At 34.0% G+C, this 17,047-nt stretch overlaps 1 protein-coding gene across 5 annotated transcripts in view; it reads left to right on the top strand.

Annotated features, from left to right (window-relative positions):
- Nucleotides 1–736: 736 nt before the first annotated feature.
- LOC132931887 (protein vein-like) overlaps nucleotides 737–17,047 on the top strand; it is a 79,537-nt gene continuing 63,226 nt past the window's right edge. For 3 of the 5 annotated variants that reach the window (XM_060997961.1, XM_060997959.1, XM_060997958.1), the window contains exon 1: nucleotides 737–2,197. In XM_060997961.1, the coding sequence (XP_060853944.1) occupies nucleotides 1,414–2,197 (784 nt within the window). In that variant the 5' untranslated portion in view covers nucleotides 737–1,413. The remainder of the gene's footprint in view (nucleotides 2,198–17,047) is intronic. The other 2 variants (XM_060997963.1, XM_060997960.1) reach the window with 1 other exon arrangement.

Below are 17,047 nucleotides of genomic sequence, written 5' to 3'. Positions count from 1 at the left end.
GTCACGACGGTAGCTGCATATACTGTATTCATATATTATAATCGATCAGATATACGATCTCCGTTGACTGTTATTATAAACAACTATGACTGATATATCATACGTTTTATCGCGGGACACGCGGCTTATAGGTGTTTTAGATATTCAATGTAATAATATTTTCGACGTGTCCGTCTGTCGCGGTGCGACTCGCTGCTACAGCTAAACCTACTGTATACGTCACTTATACCGCAATTCAATACTGTTATAACGCTATAACCATAACTATTGTAACTACTAAAGACATCACTGCGTAAGTACACACACACACACATATATATATATTTATATACGTCATAACGATGATGTTCGTCGTTAATCGATCGCGACGCGTCATAAACATAACGCTATATATATATATATATATATATATATATATATATAATAATATATCGATATAACAATATTATTTTGTCAATGAATATATATATATAGGCGATGCGCGCGCACACACATATTGTATTATATGTGCTTAAAAATAATTAAATATATGTATACACGTATACATAATATTATGTTTAATGTTTATGCATATAAAATATTATATTATTACGTATCTGTGTGTGTGTGTGTGTGTGCGCGCGCGCGTGTAATAAATTAATAACGTAAACGTCCCGGCGGTCGTCCGTCAGATGGCACTGACCAATGAGCAACGGCGGCGGCGGCAGCAGCAACGACGACGGCGGCGGCGCGCGACCTCTCGCAGTGTGCTATTCGTAATCGGGGCGTAAGAGTGCACCGGTGCTCGGACGACTTACCCCACGTGCGCGCGTATATCATGCGATGTGCCCCGCCGCCAGTCGTCACATTACCGTTAACGCGCGCGAGTCGAGTGTGAAACCGATTGGTGTTTAGAAATTTCGTTACGTCTGTATATTATTTTGTTTATTGCGAAAAATATTTTATTTTTTTCTCTCGAATAAAAATATAATATTCAACGACCGTACACTTAGATTTTTATTTTCTCCGTCGTCCGTTTTCAATGAAAATTCACTGATCGTCGTTATAATCGTTAAATAATTTTTCGTCGTATATACACATATTTTGCCGTGGAAAACAATAGCCGTCTATATAAAATAATACATCATCAATCTGGGACGCGTGCGACCACCATGGACACTACCTAACAGAACGTTTCGTCCGCAACAACATTAATAATCTTACCCCGAATATATTTCTGAGTGCGCCGTGTGTTTCGCCCGCAGTTTCCGTGTTGGATTTTTTTTTTTTTGTTTTTTTAAAACCGTCGCTTATTGTTACGCCGTATACAGTGCCGACGACCATTATACGCCACCCCGAATAATACCCATCCACCGCAAAGCGCAAATACCACGCCTACCCCTAAAATCTGCACTGCCGCGATGACGGACCCGTATGACGACCGACGCAATCTGTACCAAGAAGTGGGCCGGTGGTGGTGATACGCGCGACATGTCGAATGGTGGTGACGGCGCAGCAGGTGCAGTTTGCGCGTGTCGCCGTCGCCGTTGTCGGACCGAGTCGTTGTCGTCGTCGTCGTCGTTTTCGTTACCCTCGCCGTCCGTGCTGGCCGTGTGGACGACGGCGTTCGTGTTGGCCGCGATCGTAGGAGCGGGCGGCGGGGTCGAAGCGCTGCACACGGCCACGGCCATCTCGACGGCCGGCGGTGCAGCGGCGGCAGCTGCGGCGGCGGCGGCTGGCCGGATGGCGCCGTGCGCCCACCTGGGCGACGAGACCAACGACGTGTCGGCCCGGGCTTACGCGTCCGACGTGGTGTTCGAGGGTAAGGTCCGGTCCAAGGGCCCCATACGACCCGGCGACGGCACGTACGGCGTCACGTTCGTGGTGCAGCGCGTGCACAAAGACGCCATGCAGGCGGTCACGTACGAGGGACTGCGGGTCGGCAGCCCCGTGCGGCTCAACTTTCGCGAGAAGCGCGGCGACCGCGACCCGCCGCAGCGGAGGCCGCCGCTCCAGCGTCGGGCGGACGCGCAGTGCGTGCAGCGGTTCGCGCCGGCCGCCGGCGGTCAGACCGTAGAGGCCAACATCAAACGCGGAGCCAAGTACCTGGTGTTCGTGGCCGGCGTCGGGCCGCACAACCTGTCCGTGCTCGGTGAACCCGTTCTCCGGACGCCCAAGAACGTAGACGCCGTGCAAAAGGTGCTGTGCAGGGACTGCGGTGAGTACCATTTCGCGCTGTTTACATATTCGTGTTAGGCGTTTTAAAATTATGCGACTAAAGTGTCGAAACGTTGAAAAAATATTGAACGAACGTGCATGACAAACCCGAAGTGACGCCAGTTTAGGGTGTATTTACGTCCAAAAGGTTAGACCTAGAGTCACGCATTTGAGTTGCTAAAAGTCCCGACGTGATCGGTGTGCAGAAAAAGCACACGGCCCCGCGGTTTTTATTATAGTATCCAAAATATTATAAAAAATGTTTATATGTTTACGAAGATGGTGTACCTACTCTTAAGTTAAAAATAATTATAGGGAATTTATAAGATGTTAGCACACTATTCAATTTCTATGTAACGCTGGTCCATGCACAACATAGCAAGTTTGCATTCAACAGAACTAAAATATACTGATAGCTTTATAGTAATTAATTGACTTACCTTTTACCCATTTTATTGACTTACGATATTTCAGTTAAGTCAAAGCATATAATTTAAAAATGTTCACGTACAAATCCACGTCATAATGTGAACTTAAATTAAAGTTTATGTATAGGAAAATTCGCTCTCAATACAAATCACTAACATCACAATATCAGTTCTGCTAAATGCACAGCTGCTATGTTATCGTACTATGATTTTTGAGTTCTCCGAGTATTTGATGGCCCCGCAGCTATAAATTGCACAAGAACTGCGATCTCAATTAATATTATATAATGAACATTATCAAAGTTTGACATTTATGTTTAACACATATTTTGTTTTTTAGAAAGTACACACCTACAACTATATTATTATAGTGCCTACTACATAGTATATAATACGCGTATTTTTGCTATCGCTTTGCAATTTTCTCAGTTTCTTTACCCTAATCCAACTTCTCTGTGTTCGATTTTTGATCTATGGACGCATAATTTTATCAACAATTTTTTTGAAAAATGTTCACTTACTCAACACCCACTTACCCATCAAAACAACAATAATCATTCGGTAAATAGTAAAACGGTAATACGTCGGTACGTCCTTTACTATTTGTGGAAGACTCGCTGCGTGTGTCTTTTAATTTACCTTCTGCACATCGAGTACCTCGCATCTCATAATAATATCATAAATACGAAAACCTCAAAAATTATATGTTTGTTTATTTAAAAAAAAAAAAAAAAATAGTTTACCGATACGCCGATTAAGCGTAATATTCTACACGTTAACGAATATAATATTATAATCCGCCGTTTTTACCGCCGCGCGGAACGCCTTTCGTATATACGTTCCTGCGTGGAACGCGGCCAAATTGTCTATTTTCGGACGGCTGTACGGCGGCGGCGGCGACTACGATGACTTCGGCCGCCGCGTCTCGTTCACTTTATCTCTATCGCTCTCCCTATCTCGCCATCACTCTTTCTCTCTCTCTAACTCTCTCTTTCTCTCTCTATCTCACTCTCTCTCTCTCTCTCTCTCTCTCTCTCATTCTGCGTGTGTGTGTGTCTCTCTCTCTTTTTCTATCTCTCTCTCTCTCTCTTTCTCTCTTTCCTCCGTCTGTCTCTGCGATAATATGAGTCAGTAGGTTTTCCGACTACGAAATCGCTCACGAGTGCCCACTTTACGCACGCGTGATATACGCGAGTGTAGACACGGCCAGAAAGATCTGAGTATTATAATATACTATATGTATATATAATGTTATAATCCCGCTGTAATCGTATGGTTTTTTTTTTGTTCACGCTGTAGGCATGAGACGCGTTGCGTACGTGCTTTTTTTCTATTCAAATATAGTATTTGACGATTTTTCCGAGTCCGCGATCAAAACACGCAGCCACTGCCGTCGTTGTCGTCTGACAGAATCGTTGGGATCCGCATTTTAAAACCGCGTGAGAAGCTTTGAACATTCTCGATCGCACGATTTATGTATCGAAATAAATCGACACAACGCGTTATAATAATAATATAACCTATAGATTTCGACGGCCGTGACTCTGTGGCTCGAGTTTTCGCGTCGTCTCGAATACGCCGCGGTGCGCCGGAGGAGCTAGGAATGGTTAACGACTATTTTTGGACGTTTCCGCGGCGGCGGCAACGGCTGCGACACGATATTATGTTACGCGGGGCAGCCAATGACCAAAAACATCGTATATTTTCAATCGTGTGATACCGTCGAAACGCGATCTCTCTGTGCAATATGGTTTTAATTTTTTTTAATTAACATTGCCTTTGATGTTTCCGATTATTTTTTCATTTATTCCGCGACCTACATTATTTAATTATATGGAACTATATAATTATATTATATACTGGAAAAATTAACTTTTTATTGAGTATCTATATAAAATAATTGTGCACTTTTTAAACGGATTATACAATTTGTACTTTATTTCGGACACAGTCGGTTTGGTTAAGCGCCGCTTCTGGATGATGTAATTTATTGTAAACATTATACCATTTTGGCGTGCACAACCGACGTGAAAGTCAACTGGTCTGTCGGTAATTTGTACACACGTTATTGCTGTTGAACACTAAAATATATATACATTATATACACGCATGTGTGTGTGTATGTATATAGTGTTGTCTGCTAAATCTAAACCGAGACATACATAGAATAATAAGCACTAGTGATAATTTGTTTTGGTATAACCTCCCCAGCCTGTCTTCATAAATGTACATTTTTAACTATAAAAATAGTTGTATACTCGATACATAAATAGAATCTTACAAGAATATAACTTTTTTTATATATTATTTATCTAATTTTTTTGTTTATTAATTAAAACACAATGGGATAACATTGCCACATTGGTACTAAAAATATGGTTTTAAATTTTACTATTTATGAAAAGTAATCAAATTAAAATGTCAAATATATGATACACAATATATAAACACAAATGCCCTAGTAAAAAATTCTTTTCCGGGGCAATTTCTCACCCCGCCCTTCCGCCCCTTAAATATGTTTATGGTTTATCAATGATTATTAATTATTATATTATAATATCCTTGTTAAAATCTCATTAAAATTAAACCTATATAGAGTAGCTCATGTTTGTGTTTAAAATATTAATTTGTTCAAATTGTGATTTTTGAAATTTTTAAGTACCTAACTATATTAAAATTAACATTGAAAGTCCATGTTTAGAAAAATGTATAAGTCATTTAAGGACTCAGGAAATACCGATCACGCGAGTATATTTTCATTAAAGTTTTATTTGGATTTTTTTCTAACCTAATATACCTATTAAATAACCACTGCATTGTAATATATGTCACTATAATAAATTCTTAGTTCTGTCCGTGAAGCAGTCTTTATACGAGGAGTATGCGAATAATGACGACGGAGCGCATCGCCTGTTTTCGTTTTCACGGACTCTTCTAATAAAACGTCATTTTTACAGCCGTATTGTATCGATTATAGTCTCTAACCGGTGAGCGATTTAAAATCACGCACACGTTCGACGTAACTCGTAATATATTATACGTATATAAATATACATCATAATTTATTTATAAGGGTAGTTTTTTATCGCGCCCACAGCGAGTCTTACATCTGACTGAGAGATATAACGTGTTCGATACAATCGTATTTCTGACGACGTGTGCGGTCGTCCATTAATTTCGGGTGCGCTCAGGTAAATTCAAGTGCCGAAAGGTGAAGGGAAAATAATTCTAGTTACCGATTGATAAAATATAATAATACAATGATCCAGATGGGTGTGCCACTATTTTCGTGTCGATAATCACGCGGCGGTGCCTATAGCTATATATTATTATCATTAGGTAAAACATTTTATCCGTTCAGTTCGCCACTGTTCTCTCTGTTATGATAATTGTATCCGTTTCGCGGACCGATTGAATTATCATATTTTTATGTCTTATGATATCTATAGATAATTATATAAAATAGTAGCTCATAGGTTCCATCATTCTGATATACCACCCCTCACAGGGCTAAGCGGGTTAATCAATGGTTTTCTACGGATTTAGTTCTCGTCATACTATAATAATTATTATACATGTTATACGATACAATATAGAATAATAATCGTATGTTTTAAGTTTATATATGTATAGCGAATATTTACAAAATTATGGTAATTTTTTTTTACTTACGAGAAATGGCTCGATGTCGGATCTAGGTAATATTTTATGTGTAAAGGAAGACTTACAATATGACTACTTGCTGGCGTGTTCGTAAAAATTACGTTTTTTAATTTTTTAAGACCCATCCCGTTGCTTGCAAATATCTATAATTACCTCGTTCCGGTGTTCGGCGCGGTGTATTGTATTATAAAGCCTTGCGAGGGAGCGTTGGATATTATGTGAAACGATGATAATATCGTCAACTGTGGTGATTTATATATTATTATCATACCATATAGTTTATAGTACGTACATAGGATTGAGCAACATCTCGGTATGAGTCAACTTTTTAAAAAAAGATCGTCGAAAAAGTGAATAATAATATTATTACGATATTTCGTTGATTATATTATAGCAGGTATTCTATTTATCTATAGGTACGCGCGTGCCGTTTTATTACAACTTTCCCCACAAGGCCGTAAATACACATATACATACGTATGATATGCTTTGTATTATTTTAAACGAATAACTATATAGGTACGTGTATTCTGCAGTGTATATAATATAATGTATATATATATATGGTTTAATGTTATATGATATAAATTGGTTTTCGTCCTCGCGCGCACGTGTGCACGTAATGATTGTGCGATAATCATATTTCTCACGATAAATATTGTCAACGAGACAAAAGTACACATCATGTTATAATATACTTATGTGTTTCGTATGTATAATACCAATCGATTAATCCGAGATCCGACGGCATCGCGGGTCGTGTGGAATCTCAGCGTATATACATATATAATATTATATACATATATAACTAACAATGTTATAATACGTGCATATGTGATGTATGCACTCGGTAAAGCACTTGTAAAACGTAAAATCCTATAATAATAATAGTAATAATAATACGATATATTATATTGTATATAGACGACGGTCGTAATGTAAACACTCGTATGTCCGTAATTTAGAGACAAAACAGACGAGTATACGGAGTACCCTCACGCGTACGTTCGTCGGACGGAGAAAAGTATACATATCAGAAACCGTTGTCGTCTTCATCGCGCGTGAAATATTGTATACACTAGGGGTCACCAAATGGTATTTTCGGACGGTCATTGGATGGAATCCGGAAAGTTTTCGGGGGTCATAAAAATGTCATGCACTCGTTTAACCGACGAAAATAATGAAAAAATCAAAAACCTCGTTTGATTGACGATAAAAAAAAATATAAATGATTTAAAAATCAATTTCTCGACTACGGATTACGTGCAATTCGTCGACGTAACGCCATTTGGTGATCTATGGCCTACACTGTTTTGTATTCGTTAGAGTATGAGACATAAACATATAGACAGTAGATACATCAAAACCCGTGTAGTGCCTAAATATTGTGTGTGTTACGAAATCCGTAGCGGGGCCACGCAAAAACCGTTCTATTTTATATGTTGAACGTGACGCAGACTATTATTATAACATTATTACACAAACCGTTTGCACGGGGATAGAGTAAACTTTTTTATATTTTTTTTTTTTTTACATTTAATGGGTTTCCTATGGTTTTGGACCAGCTTTGCGCATACCTATTTATTATGCTGCCATTTCATATATCGTTCGCAAAAAAACCTCGTCTCCCTTGATATTTGGCACTAGCACGCCCGTCCGCGTGACATAGCGCAACGAAATATTATAATATCACCAGTATTTTATTATTAAAATATATTATACACATATACACGCGCGATTTGGATAGTGGACGAGTGCACTGTGAAAACCGTCTAGACAGTATAGACACACGCTCGTCTGTGCGGAGGAGTAACACAATATTATAATAATATCATACATACACGCAGTAGGTAGATGTAGTAGGTATGTTTATATATGTACATGCAGTGTTATAATTGTCGTTGCGCTTCAGAGTTATCGTGAAAATAATAAAAGCAACTTAACGCACGACAGTAATAATAATACGAAGGTCGTGGCCACCGTCTGTTGAGGCGAAAATTTATATTTTTTGAATAAATTTATGTACTTACCGCGAAATAAAATTTATAGCTACATATTCTGTTGGGATGTTCTTTTAATAGCAAACCTCCATTATCCAGAAGTGTAAATATTTTCGGAAAACAACTTTTTTTTTACACGATTTGAAAATGTTTAATAATTTTAATTTTTTACTATTTTAAAGATTGCATACATTTCTAATGCAATTACAATATATTTCTGAGAATTTCATTGTGCAAAACTTGTATTTTAATCGAACGGTTAATTAGTTATATGTATTTACTGAGTGGTTCGCATGCATACACCATACAACTTTGGTCCATATTCTCTCCACTCATCCAACTTTAAATACTTATAACTCGTTTGAAATTTAATTTGTGTACATTGAAATTCTCAGAAAGTATTATAGAACTATTAAAATGGAATTAACAATTGTAATTGTATATTGTCGTTCATCAAAGTAGAAAAATTAAAAAAATTATAACGATAAAAAAATCATAAAAATAATGTTTTATAGTAATCAAATTATTAAATATTGTAAATATTCTTAATTTTAATATTTTTCGAGATAATTAATGTTTACTGTGAAAAAAATCAATCAATACACGCGATAAACGGTAGACAATATAATTTATTACCGTGTTAAATTAAGGTGAATTAAATTCGTTGCCTATAATAATATATGTTAGTACCACCCATCGTCATCAATTTTCTATAATATATTTCCTCTAACATCAGTTTTTTTTTAAATAATTAAATAATTTAAAATTAAAATTTTTTTTAGTTAAACAATTTAAAAGATGCCAGGTGCCTAAGCGGTTGTTCGTTACTATAAATATACCGTGATAAATAATAACATAACATAATATAATAAATATTATACTCTGTAGTATTTTATTATTCAAAAACTCAACTGACACGATATTTTTTGTTTAACGAATACATTTTCTATTCTGAAAATCACAAAGATAACATTATTGTTTTGGACTACCTATTTTCTTACCACCTGTGTGTATATTATAAGCTATATAATTAAATATTAGAATGTGATGTTGTGCCCGTAACAGTGTAGGTATGTTTGAACGTGTTTCGCTGGTTCTGCGTGTTGAAACGACAATAATAACATTATATGTACCTATATGTATTTAATATTTATGTTTTGCAAATATTCGACGCGAAGATTGTTTCCCTGTATTATAGGTACGCGTCAAATCAAAACCATTTGTTTTGATGTATTCTCTGCTACAGAAATGTTGCAAACCCGTGGGAATTATTAATAATTATTGTTGTCCATACCATTAAAAAAATATTATGAAAAGTAAAATCATATTATATATTATACGGAACGGACTCGATTGAAGATTATTTAATAAAAATGTTTTCCGGAGACATATCTTTATTGTTCGTGAATATTATGTTATGACTTTATGAGTCAATTATTATGAAAGACGACAATATATCTTAATAATTATTTAATTAAAATACGTTAACATTGTGAACACAATTATTTCAATTGATCAAACCTTAGATAGATTACTATCTACCAATATAATAATATTACTAATATACCAATATTTTTTTAAAAGTAGGACTCATCAGTCATTATTAATTTTGTATATTTTATAATACGATTATGTTTAATTAATTGTTGAGTGTATATTATAAACCTTTTCATACTTATTGGCCCAAACGGTATTTTTAGTTGTATAAATCATCGCCAAAATGGAATACATCTATTCGTCCAAACAGACCATATTTTGTGTCGATTTGCCCAAACGGTCTACGCCAACTCCAATCTAGTAGATTTTGTTCACGAAAGAGCACGAGGGCGAAAATAGTGAAATTTTTGAAATAGAAAACACGTTTATTTTATAAGTGGTTTTACTCAATATATTATTTATCATGCACCTGCCTTACTAATTTCAATGTAGGTATGTACAAAGATATTGTATAATTTACTAGTACACAATGTAATATTGCAATCATATTAATTATCGTTCGGTGATGGATCTATGCGTGATGGCCGATGGACCTCGAGTCTCAAAATCGAGTGCTTGAGGATTACGATTAAACGCAGCTAACTCGACTATAAAACTGAAACTAAAACCAAATTTACATTCGATAAACAGTTGTGTTGTTTTTTTTCCTGTTTGTTTAACAATATAATTTCGTATAGTCGCGATGAATGACCTTGATAAGGTTATAAGTAGCTCCTTTGCAATGAAACCGACACACTGTGCGCGCGCTTGTGTGTTGGGGAGGATATAGGAAGAAACGCTGCCGTTCAGAACAATGGGAAACGTTAGAGATAATTACATGGCCAGGGTAACCAGGAGTATACTAGTCACACACACACACACACATACACACACACACACACACACACACACAAACACACATATACTTACTATAAGTTATTACTACTACTATTACTATTACTACTACTGCTACTACTACTGCTACTACTACTACTACTACTACTACTACTACTACTATACTACTACTACTAATATTACTGTTTAGACGCGGCATTCAGTATTATTACGTTCGTGTTGTTATGTGTTCTTTTTCTTTGCCGCCTTCTTCCCTTGTTTTTTTTTTTTTTTTTATTATTATTATTTCTTTATCATTATTAAACGCACTCGAACGTTTCCGCCTCTTTATATACATTATTATGACGACCAACGTCGTAGTTTGAGTCTCCAGCCCCGCGTATACAATACACATAACATAGTGTACAGGTAACACCGAGCGCGCGGTAGGTGATGTATACATAAATAATAAATATACTATTACATTATTGTTGTTATATTATATTATATACATGCCGCGACGATTCCCACCGTCACCGACAAATCGACGACGTTAGAGAAAAAAAAATTAACACCACCCTCTCCCCCGCAAACGTATATAGGCAAACGCGCGCGTTAATCCGTATACGTCTTCGCGGCGCAGTTGAGAACGTTATATTTAATGTACAAAACATAAATAATAGCAGCACAACTGTATATCATCTACGCGGGCACGCCTTTAAATTAAAGTATTCGTTTTAAGCCGCATTTTCGTCTCATTATTCGGTCACACGGCGACGACGGTGGTAGCGGCGGTGGAGTTAAGTCGGTCGTCGAAAGAAGAGTGAGTACCATATTGTGCACTATACAAACATCGTATTGCATATGGATACGCGAACGATAGTTATATAATACGCGTGTTTCCTCGTCACAGCGGAACATTAAATAGTATAAGATGTAAACAGTCGCGTTGGCCGAACACTGTTATCGTTATGCAGATATCGATATTTTCAATTTAATCGAAATTCTAGCACCTACACATAATGCGGCCTTATCGAAATAGTCTGTTTTAAAAAATTATACTATACGAAGAGAGCTGTCGAAAATGTATTACACCTACATGCTACAATTTAGGTGTCTATATACTTCTCTGAAATTCGTGTATATATAAGACCATTTGTGTTGTCCATAATACACTATAATATTATTGTGGTACTCGTGTGCGTAAAGTGCTTCTATAAGACATATTATACTGTGCAAAGGATTGCATTTTTGTAATCCAAATAATGAACAGAACTGACTACTGTCGTATTCGCCGAGACAGTATATACGTCATATATAGTGTTCATTTATAAACGTACAGTATATAATTTAGGACATGGTGTAAAATAGATTATGTACACAGAAGCGTGTAAGTAGATCATAATAATAATATATAATAATTATATAACTACTGATAAAGTTTGTACAGGCGACTCGCTTGTACGCCGTATTTGTTTTGTCGAAACCTTAGACGCGTACAATTTACAAGTAAAACGGTCATTCCAATGCGGCACATCTATGTACGATTGACATCGCGGGAGCATTCAATTATAAATTATAATAATAACGAATTTCACCGGAGCGACTCGTTCGTTTTCTGTACGACAGTAAATAATAGCTGCAGTGTTTGTATACGTAAAACGTAATCGATCGCCTACACATACCGTACAATGATACATTGACACATAGTGTATATAATTTAATATTATCATTCATCAGTTATTATTTATTCCTATGCGTTATGACGTGTTCCGCGCGTATTCGGCACGCGTCGAAATCATAATAGTTGCAAGCACTTGCGCGTCAAACATATTTGTCGGAAAAACGACGTCCGATCTCCATATTATATTTCCGTGTAATATTTTAATTAATATTATTCGTTTAAAACACATATTTTTACGCGAGTGGGTCCACCAAGTAACTGTTATAGTACCGGCGGTACCGGATAGTCTGTTTGAGATTTAAATTATTGGAATAAGCCATTAATAGGTACCTCGGTAATCTCCTATAATCAAGATATTATAAAAATATTGTACAATCGATATCGGCTTTTACTGTAGCCGGTTATATTTATTATTGTATTGGTTTTAGTCAATAATCCGCTAAATATATACGTTGTATTAAGCTATAAAAACTATTAAAATCATGTTTTTATACACATTTTATCGTCGTAATATAATTTAAATCGTTTTATGTTTTCTCTGATTTTATTCTTCACCGGAGCGGAACAGGGGTAACGGCTTCGGCGGGTTCTTGAGTGATTCTTTAACGATATACGACGATGACGGAAATCCTATTAAATTCTATGACATAGCCAAAAATTAATAATACAGGAAGCCCAATTCCCATATACAGCTATCACGGAAAACTGGGAATACAGTGGCCCACTCTGTATAATAAATATTACTGTAAAAATGAAAACTAACCGATGAAATTATTTTAACTATTAACTTTAAACTTTTAAAATATATTATCTTACTAACGTAAATGAACTGAATTAAGATTTATTATTATCATGCTCAGCCTCGTCTAATATTACATAAAATTCATCAGTATAGCATGAGCTTTACAATATTAGAATTGCGTAATTGAAATCATTACGAATCGCCCGAAATAGGTATAGAACGCCAATTATAGATTGAATTTAAAGATAAAAAATATGTAGTGTATAACAAAGAACACGTGTAAAAACACTCAGAAAATTGTTTTGTGTTTTTTTTCTTCCTCTTTTAAATGGTTAATGACTTAATCACGTATATTTAGTACCAGCTATTGTATTAATATTATAACTTAAAAAAAATTAAATATATAATATATTAAAGGTAGGCTGCACCTATTGTTTGACATCGCGTCAAAATAATATGATAAAAACTATTACTTAAACACTATCCTCTTCCGGCCAACGACTACATAATTGCTTATTTATTTTATTTTAACATAATGTTATTAAAATTTCTTATATTGATCAATAAGAACACATTATTTATGGATTATCGTTACCATAATACTTATGTTAATATATTTTAGATTTTGAGTGAAACGATAACTGTATAGATTTTACAATGATGTGTTTTTTGAGATTTTCTGTCTGCATCACCTTTTGATGCATTAAAAATGCTTCACTTTTCAATTTTGAAGGGAATAGGGAGTCAAAAGTAAACAATTTTCAAAATAACTGGGAAAAATTAAGTAGACTAAAATATTCACACAAAACCAGTAATTAACAAAATTGATTTCATTTTTTTTTTTTTGTTGTATTTTAAAATCAAATAATCGTAATTACCAATTTGAAATGATTATAAATTACAATTTTTATATATTGTAAAAAATCTATATTATTAAAAATGTTAAATATTTTAAGCTTTTTATAGACATTTGAAAGATTTATATATATATTTTTTATTCATAAAATGTACATAAATAATATCCATCATCAGTTTTATTAAACTTTTACATTTATTATTAAACTTAATACACACAATGACATATTTTTTTTAAATATTTAGATTTATAATTGTTGTCTATTTATATATTTATACTACGAACCTCTTCTCACTGTTCAATAGTATTGACTTAAAAGTCATTAACAATTATAAGTTATATAAATATATACTAATATTAATAATATAAAAAATGCAACTATTTCGACAACAATTAAAATGAATCCACCATAAAATATATTTATATTGTAAAATAAATAATTTTGCAATAGAAATATCAAAAAACAATGTCATGAAATATAGGCTTAGAAATATAATAGGATAACAGATCACTTCGCTCAGAACTGTTTTTTTTTTTAATTCAAATTTAAAATAATATAAATTACAGAGACTTACTGTAAAGCCTTACTGTATTGGTTGTCTACTTTCCCTCTTTTTTTAAATGTTTTTATTCTGTCGGAAAAACCCATCATTAAAAATATACCCAGTAGGTAAAGTGATTTTATACCATCACCAAAGTATTATAAAACTGAATAGATGTTGAGTTGGTGAATAGAAAAAGCACCAACAGTTACCTCACACCAGCTATTTGTCTATATGTGCCACTGATATAGTGATATCAGCTACATAGATATACTACCAATATCATTTTACATAATATATATATATATATATATATAAGTATAAATGTTTTTCATAACTATATTATATTCTTGTATACAATAATACAATTATTTCGCGGTATAAATATTCTACACATACGGCGATATCATGGTGATGTCCGGTATGTATTTTTTTTTTAATCTCATGAAAAATGTAATTTATTTGTACGTTGTCATCGATCGATCGAAGTATTTTAAGTACAGTCCGTACTGTGTATAATAATTCTAAAATTTAAAACTAGGCCAATATAAAAATTAAAAAATCTAAATCGTGCGATGAGTTTGAAACAAATAAAACGGTAAATTACCATAAACACGAAAATTATAAATTATACTGTACTAATACGACACAGTACGTCTATACTTTTAAACCTATAAAAGGTTAATACGGGCGTCGCACGTTTTAATAAGCGAAATTCCATTGCTTCCGTTTCTTTGCATCACTTCACGGCGTTATAACGTCGCCGGTAATAATGGTGTGATTACTTTATTACCGCTACTTTATACTACAACGTACTATTATATTTTGTATACATATTATAATTATAATATGCACATTGTACATATTACATAGTATATCGTTGTTTATTCGGTACTAATAAGAATACAAAACGAACGGGTCGGTTGACGAACCTAACCGAATATTCGTTGTCGATGCCAATCCCAATGTATATCATATTATAATAATAATATGTGTGTGCATAATATATTTATATAAACGTATGCATATTAACGTTATATACATTAAACATACATAATATATATATATATATTATACGCTGTAATATACGCCACGTGGATAGTTTTGATGTTATCGGGCGAGGTTCGGTGATTAGTGTAACACGCAAATGAGTTAAACGCGTTCGGCAACAAAACCGTGTGTATACTGTATAATATGCATACGATACGCTTCCGCGGGATCGTCTTATACGTTATTATTTTTAAAATATCATAATAATAATAATAATAATAAACGTAGAGATTTTTTCCACGTTTATATAGATAATTGGCAAATGTCTTGTTTTATCCGTAGCATTTAGTTGTCCATAAAGGTAGTTTAAATCATATGCTCGTTATAGCTACATCTCATGTGAATAATATTACCATCTATATTCAAAAAATAACGTGTTTTTGTAAGAAATAATATGAACTCATCGAATACTATTGAATCATAGACATTCTATATCACGAGCTTTTAAATGTTAGTTAATCAAAATTTAATTTATTATTCAATCATAATATATTGGATAAAATAAAATATCATATAACTTAGGTAAACATGCCTATTTTAAGCTTAAGTAATATTTATTCGATACATCTTAACAATTGATTTATGGAATGCTGGTAAAAATATAATTTTATATAAAATAATCTTACTTTTTACTGTGATATAATGTCATGAAATACCTAATACATGTATTTTATATTTTACTTAGAGATCAAGTTCGATCTGATGATTATCATTATTGTTGAACATTGCAATTTTGCAATGGTTATCAACGTGTCTCGGATAAAATGTCTTGGAATTTTCACGATCAATATAAAACGTTGTTTCGTCTACGGACTTTGCCATTCTTTTTGATATTATTTTAGTTGTACGTAGGGTACATAAAGTATAAACGAAAACAATATTGTACATAATGCAACAAAATAATAAGAAGTAAGTCCGAAAACGTAATGTCGTGGTGTCGTGACTACAGTGTATTCGCTTCGCATTATACATTACTTATATTATAATTTATAACTCTTCTTACGTCACAAGTTATCATCCACACTATACAATAGTATAACATAATAATATAGCACGTATATATATATAGAAAGAAAACACCACTATCGTACGTACCTATATACCATGTGTGTTTCCCCAGCTGCAGTATCTGATATCTTTATAATATGACATTATATTATGCATACCGAATTAATTATATATATATACATAATACTTTATCTGTTTCCGACGCGCTTATAATATATAATATTGAATATCGTAGATTATTGCACCCAAGGTTAAAATCAAAAACACATAGATACACCTATCTATAACATTAATACTACGCTCTAGTCGGCATGGACGATATAACATCAATAATAAAAAAAAATAACTTTAAGTTTAGAGTGTATAATCTATAAAAAAATAATACATGAAAAAACCTCGCAGACCAAGTAATAATAATTATTATGATGGGTATTTTAAAATGTAAATAGGTATTTAATATTGTGATCTCGATGTTTTAATGTGATCGTAAAAAAAGTAACCCAGTTAACTCAATTATTATAAGACAACGCGTAAACCATGTGCCCGTGTGTTATACGTTAACTGCTGT

This window comes from Rhopalosiphum padi, chromosome 1 (genome assembly GCF_020882245.1).
Source record: "Rhopalosiphum padi isolate XX-2018 chromosome 1, ASM2088224v1, whole genome shotgun sequence".
NCBI lineage: Eukaryota > Metazoa > Arthropoda > Insecta > Hemiptera > Aphididae > Rhopalosiphum > Rhopalosiphum padi.
Note: the sequence above shows the minus strand (reverse complement) of the source record. Positions and strands in the feature narration are given on the sequence as shown.